The sequence below is a fragment of the Rana temporaria genome, chromosome 9 (genome assembly GCF_905171775.1).
Source record: "Rana temporaria chromosome 9, aRanTem1.1, whole genome shotgun sequence".
NCBI lineage: Eukaryota > Metazoa > Chordata > Amphibia > Anura > Ranidae > Rana > Rana temporaria.
The window spans coordinates 90,410,256-90,417,237 of record NC_053497.1 but is presented as its reverse complement, the minus strand read 5'-3'; the positions used below and the strand labels follow the sequence as shown (position 1 = coordinate 90,417,237).

Here is a 6,982-nt window from a genome sequence, read left to right as displayed (position 1 = left end):
TAAGTTACGGCGACGTAGTGTATCTGGGATACGCTATGCCGGACGGAACAATGCGCCGCACTAGGTTGATCTGGCCCATTATGTACATTTATAAACACCCTATAAACACATGCATGTCATTGCCAGTGTGAATGAGGCCTATGGCTTCTACCATAATCTGATATCTTCATACCATCCTGAACTGCTGATGTTCTCTCTAGAAACACATTTAACACAATATGTGAATCAGGGATCAATTTTATTTTAAATTTACAGAGTGGTTGTGTGCACTCCAGATCACTTTGTACAATGTTCCCTTCCACAGCACTGTTGATGGTGTGAGACATCAAATACAACCATTGTTAGGTGTTATGGCATGGTGAGGACCAAATGAGGTTCATTGCAGTAGTAAGCAGTAGAAAGTGAAAATCCCACACAGATTGTTATGGAATACAGTACAAACGGTTCTGGAATTAAAATTATATAAAGTAAAATATAACTTGGTAAACATATAATCAACTAAAAATAATGTACATTTCACTGTGGTATTTCTAACTAGTGAAGGGATCTCTGTGTAAAACAATGTTTATAATTACAAAATAAATGCACCAAGGCTACCTCGGAAAGACCAGGCTCTAGTGGTCAACAAATAGTCAGTTCTTTTCCGCAGAAGACTAAAAATATGGGGATGCTGCAAAAACAGCTTAATGACTGACTTATCACAATATGAATCTACAGCTGTTTGATGTGGACTGCCCCACCATACCTTATTGTACATCATGGTTTAATGACAGCCAAAAGCTGTGCTATTTTTTAGTGCCTTTACAATGTATTGGTGGGAATGATCCACTCTATTGAGGATCAGTAATCTCGCAGTTCGTGTGATGTTAATTGCACCGTGGCTATTAAAATTATTGCTGTACAATAGTGTTTTTAAGCAAACCTGTCATCTAACTAAAAACACAACAATGGTGCCTGACTAAGCATCATACAATGATTTTGTATACTTTCTTTCTGTCTTGTTACATGTTTGCATCCTGTATTCATTTTCTGAGCAGCTAATATGGCTATAGTAGAGAATAGATAGTAGAAGTAATGGTCTCCCAGGATAAACTACAGATATCCTGACTGTAATGATCACATTGGATTGGCATCACTCCTTTCTCAATACAATCTGCTTATTTACATAATGCTGATGACATTGTGACATTAGAGAAGCAGAGGAAGTGTTTTAGGCATTGATGATGAAATCCATTACCATACTGATAAAAGATTGTTTTTTGTAGAGTTACATGAAAGGATTGCTTGAGAATTGTTTACGGTAGAAACATAAAGTCATCATTATAACCAAAGGATGCTTATATTTCCGGTTCTTCAAGGTCAAAGATGATGGGTATAGACTGCTAATTTCCGCCATTAATCTTCTTTTTGTCTTGACTGCGATGCACATCTACTTTAGGGCTAACATTGAAATATCACACACAAGTGTCTACAATAAATCTGTTGGGTTCTTCCAGATTACGTTGTGAACTCAAAGTTCCTTCTTTCAAGATTGAATTCCAGCTAGCACCACCAATGAAATTCAGTTGTCGGCGTGAGACTATTATAGCACAGATTAAAATTTACAGAGGCCTTCCTGAGGTAGCCATGAATAATACATAATAATAATAAGACAAAAATAAGATTAGCACCATTTCTTTTAAAATATTTCCTCTCTGAAATGTGACTGTCCATACTTCATTGTACGGCCTCTCACTTATCATTTGACTGATGAGTTTACAGCAGATATTCTTTGCTATTTAGTAAAAAAAAAGTGCCTTATTGTAATCTCCAAGTTCTGCCTTTGATCAGAATGGCCAGCTTGTGTACCTTTATATACACTGATGGAAGCTGGAAATCAAGGCAAGGAGTTCTTGGTAAAGCAGTCATGCTACAAGTTCTTCATGCACACCTGACAGCGGCTGACACGTGTTCGAAGTTGCCCAGATTTCAGCGTCTCAGAGGGGGGAGCCCCTCCAAACTGCCTTGATTCATCCACAGTAGTTAGCCAGAAACTGTACTTGTTGGCAAAGTAGTGGCATGTTCCACGAGCGCCATTGCATTCGATGAATGGAGTGGCCCGGAAGTCTTCCAGACATGAGCCAGGAGACACTAAGGACTGGCCGCCACCTTCTGCACCTGCAGCTGTGTGCTGTAAAAAGGATAATTGTGAATTACTTTTAAAAAGTAAATAACAGAATGTAAGCAACACCACCATATGCATGATATATAAATGTATTAAACAGAATTAAATCTCTTGTCCAAATCATGGGCTATACAAACTATACCCGTTTTATTCAAAACTTTAACTACTCTAAGCTTTTGAAATTAGAAGGCTTTGACAACTGGTTTTCCGGGGCCTTACTTATATCCTACAATTATATAATGGCCAGGTCCTCCAAAATTTCCAAACTTTAATAGCCAGATTCACGTATCGCGGCGTATCTTTATGCCGGCGTAGCGCATCCCATTTGCACTACGCCGACGTAACATAGTGAGGCAAGTACTGTATTCACAAAGCACTTGCTCCCTAAGTTACATTGGCGTAGCGCAAATGGCCTGGCGTAACCCCGCCTAATTCAAAGTAGGCATGTAGTGGGCAGGCTTCATTTAAATTAACCGTGACCCCATGTAAATGAATCACGTCGCAAATACTCCCTACGTAACGACGTCGGCTCAATGCTTTCGACGTGAACGTAACCTACGCCCAGCCCCATTCACGTACGCTTACGCAAACAACGTAAAATACGACGGCTGTTCCGTCGTCCATACCTTGCATGGGCTGCGCCATCTTTTTGGTGGTTTATCTTTGAGCCGCAAAAACGCCTTACGTAAACGGCGTAGCTTACTGTGACGGGGCGTACGTACGTTCGTGAATAGGCGTATCTTGCTCATTTACATATTCGATGCGTAAATCCACGTACACGCCCCTAGCGGCCAGCGTAAATATGCACATAAGATACGACGGCGTAGGAGACTTACGCCGGTCGTATCTTAGCCAAATTTAAGTGTATCTGGTTTCCAGTATACGCTTAAATATACGATGGCGCGCATTCGGACTTACGACGGTGTATCTACTGATACGCCGTCGTAATTCTTTTTGAATCCGGCTATATAAGTTTAAAAGTTACCTCGCACTATACAAGCACAAGCTACAGTACGTCTATTGCTTAATCTCTCACTCACCCTACTATACTTAACCAAATGCTTTGTAAAGTATTGAAATGTGGATTTTTGGGGGGCAATTTATAGTTTACTAATACAAAGATTCTCAAAGTATTTGACTCTAAAATGTATAGAACTCTGGCTACATGATGCCGATTTTTGAACCAATTTTCTGAAAATTTTATTGCAAGTGTCTTTTTCTACGATATAAAAACTTACACAACTCTTTATCATACGCTTGCGATAACTGGTAATGAGTCTTCACATCGTTGTGGAGGAATCAAAACTATGGTGTGCCTGTTTGTGTAATTCTTAGGTAATAAAAGTATCCAAAAAGATCCATTATTTAACATACTCAATTAAGTGTGTATATGGCACCTTTACATCTTGATTCACACACCTCCTGGCTGATTGCATTTCAGTAAAATAAAAAACTATCAAGCTGGATATTCTTAACACATTGCTATTCTTATCTTCAGATCACTAATCAGTAAACTTACCATTAGGAAAGAATATCCTATCCAGAGGCTCCTCCAGCCATCAGGACATTGTGGGATGGTGCTGTCTTGGCTGTGAACTGCAACAGCCTGGGAAGGAGCTTCACACACAGAGCAGCGGCTAATGTAGTTTCTAATCTGAGTGCTGGACACAGGCATCATAGGAATAGGAGCAGAGGTAGACAGCCAGTAAGACTTGTCGTTTCGGCTTGCATAGTAGCAGACCTCATTGATATTACAGTACACAAAAGGCATTGTGCTAAATCTGGGCAGACAAGATCCAGCAAGACCTAGAATATAAAACAGATATTTCAGAGATTGTAAAAAAAACACTACACATAAAACTTAAAGTGGTTGTAAAGACTGAAGATTTTTTACCCTCATGCCTTCTATGTGTGCTGCCCCCCCCCCCCAATACTCACCAGAGGCCAATCCCGATCCAGCGATGTTACACGGAAGACGGGGCTGTCCTGGGTCTCTCTCTCCTCATTGGCTGACACAGCAGCGGGAGCCATTGGTCCCCACTTCTCTCAATCACAACCAGTGAGCCAATGAGGAGAGGGTGGGGGTGGGACCGAGCCGCGGCTCTATGTGTCTTATGGGCACATAGAGCGGGGCTTGTGAGGGAGCACACACCAGTGTTCCCATAGCAAGTGCCTTGCTATTGGGAGCACTTGGCAAGTGGGAGGGGTCAAGGGCACTGGCAGGGACCTGGCAAGAAGAGGATCGGGGTTGCTTTGTGCAAAAACATTGCACAGAGGAGGTTAGTATAACATGTTTGTTATTTTAAAAGAAAAAGAAACAAACCTATAATATCAATTTAATACAACAAGCTTATCAGGCATAAATTCTGCTCAGATTCTTTGGACCTGTTCTATTTTTATGTTTGAGTAATATCATGTACTCTGTACAGGTATCTGCTTTGAATTGAATAGATGAGATCCCTGCATCTAAATATGTTTTATTAATCTGATAAACAAATTGTGTTTTCACTGATCTGTATGCACTGCTTCTAATGTTATAGCAGAAGACAGTGAAGAGTTCATTGAAGAATTTAAAGTAATAAGCATTAGTTGAGCATAGAAACGTCTCCATAAAGAAGAGGTCCATCACCTACAGGACACTAACACAAAACTGAGGTCTCACGGAGTGGGGTATGATTATAGCTATACGCTCAAGCTTTGCCAGAGTCCAATCACCTGAAGGAAGCAGCCTATAACCCTGGGTCTATGAATATCCAGCCTGTGTCCTGCATGATTACTATTGCATGTTTTATTACCTCCTTCCAATCTATATAGATCAGGATACAGTCTAGGAGTAAAAAGCTTTTCTTTTATTCTGACCTATATTTAAATCATTTAGCTATTCAGTATACCAACTTTTAGAGGAAATATACCAAGTTTGTATCTTTTCTTGTATAATTTAAACTCAACACCCATTTAGTAAAGTTGCCATTTAATGTTCTTCTTCTGTCCTTGTAGATGGGAGTACAACTCTTATGCCACGTACACACGGTCAGAATTTCCGACAACAAATGTTCGATGTGAGTTTTTGGCCGGATATTCCGACCCTGTGTAGGCTCCATTGGACATTTGCTGGAATTTCTGACAACAAATGTTTGAGAGCTGGCTCTCAATTTTTCCAAAACAAAAGTTCTTGTCGGAAATTCCAGTTGTCTGTATGCAATTCCGATGCACAAAAATCCTACGCATGCTGGGAATCATTGAACTTTATTTTTCTCAGCTCGTCATAGTGTTGTACGTGACCGCGTTGTTGATGTTTGGAATTTCCGACAACATTTGTGTGACCGTGTGTATACAAGACAAGTTTGAGCGAACAATCTGTCGGAAAAAAAATCCACTGTTATCTTGTTGGAATGTCTGATCATGTGTACGTGGCATTAGGCTACTTTCACACTGAGTTGCTTTACAGATGCTATAGCGCTAAAAATAGCGCCCGTAAAGCGCCTCTCCTGTCACTCCAGTGTGAAAGCCCAAGCCCGTTGCAGCTGAGCTTTGAGGGTGCTTTTAACCATTTTTTGGCTGCTAGCAAGGGGTTAAAAGCGCCCGCCAGTGGCCGAAAGGCACTGCAAAAACAACAATAAAAATGGCGGCACTATACCGCCGTTGCCCGCCCGCCCCAGTGTGAAAGTGCCCTTAAAGTTAACATATTGCAAATGCATAAATGACATCACATATCATTATCTATGCTTTCCCCAGTAGCAGAGAATTTACTCACCCAGATCTTGGTTGTGAGCCTTTTCCTGCCCTTCTACATACAGCAAACTGTAGCCATCCCAAAGTCTGTTCATTCCAACTGGACACATAGGAATTGTTTCAGCCTGGCTGTGTTTCACCAAGGTATAACCAACACTTATACTCCTTCCAGGCATACCAGGCAATCCACTGCTGCCCTGTTTTCCCGGAGAACCTGCAAACAGCAGCAAATGTCAAGCATGAACTTGTTTGGGGGAAATTCTTTTACCTATGCTCAATAAGCTATATTGATTAAAGCGGTTGTATACCCTTATAGCATAATTTCACCTACAGGTAAGCCTACATTAAGGCTTACCTGTATGTGCTTTCAATATCTCCTTAACCTACATAGTTAAGGAGATATTTGCAGAAAAGGGGGCACCGATGTCTACGGAGTATGCGTGCCGTAGACAACGGCGCAGGCGCACTGAGCACGGCGGCTCTTGAATGGGAGCCTGCCGGAAAGTGCCAGAAATGTGCGCATGCGCGGGGATGGTGCCGTTCCGCACGCATGCGTGGGAGTGACGTCATCGCCGCTATGGCCAGTCACAGCCCCGGAGAGGCAAAGTCACTCTAGTCACTGCTAGTCATACTAGCTCATTATGCCTTTGCCTTGCAAGTTTGAAAAAAATAAAAAATAATTATGGGGTATACAACCGCTTAAATAAACATATATAACTAAACACATATCATCACATCTTTCAGAAAAAAGATTGTAAAACCCTCACAGACATTATGTACATATTTCTTGTGAGTGGTGTGCTCTTCTGGCAGCACACATTATTCAGTAGCATGCAGTTGCTATTGTTTTTCATTAAATCCCTCCTTTTAGTTGGATAATATGTTCACTCTACAATTGCTAATCGGTGCTGACTAATGACAAGTGATGGCTGCAATCACTAGAAGTGGGAGCAGATTTGGGGCTTATTTTAGAACGGAACTAGCATTAAAATTCACATTTCTCCTCAGTGGACAGAATATTCCCACTCCAAGCTCCATTGTATATTCTAAAGCCTAGGAAACATATATGGAAAATCTACTGTCTTA

The 6,982-nt window shown here is 41.1% G+C and overlaps 1 protein-coding gene across 2 annotated transcripts in view; it reads right to left on the bottom strand.

Annotated features, from left to right (window-relative positions):
• Positions 1-219: 219 nt before the first annotated feature.
• The window catches only part of COL4A6 (collagen type IV alpha 6 chain), a 294,723-nt gene continuing 287,960 nt past the window's right edge, over positions 220-6,982 (bottom strand). The window contains exons 45-47 of one of the 2 annotated variants that reach the window (XM_040323905.1): positions 5,919-6,110; positions 3,684-3,970; positions 220-2,170 (exon numbers count right to left, since the gene is read on the bottom strand). In XM_040323905.1, the coding sequence (XP_040179839.1) occupies positions 1,910-2,170; positions 3,684-3,970; positions 5,919-6,110 (740 nt within the window). In that variant the 3' untranslated portion in view covers positions 220-1,909. The remainder of the gene's footprint in view (positions 2,171-3,683; positions 3,971-5,918; positions 6,111-6,982) is intronic. The other variant, XM_040323906.1, reaches the window with a different exon arrangement.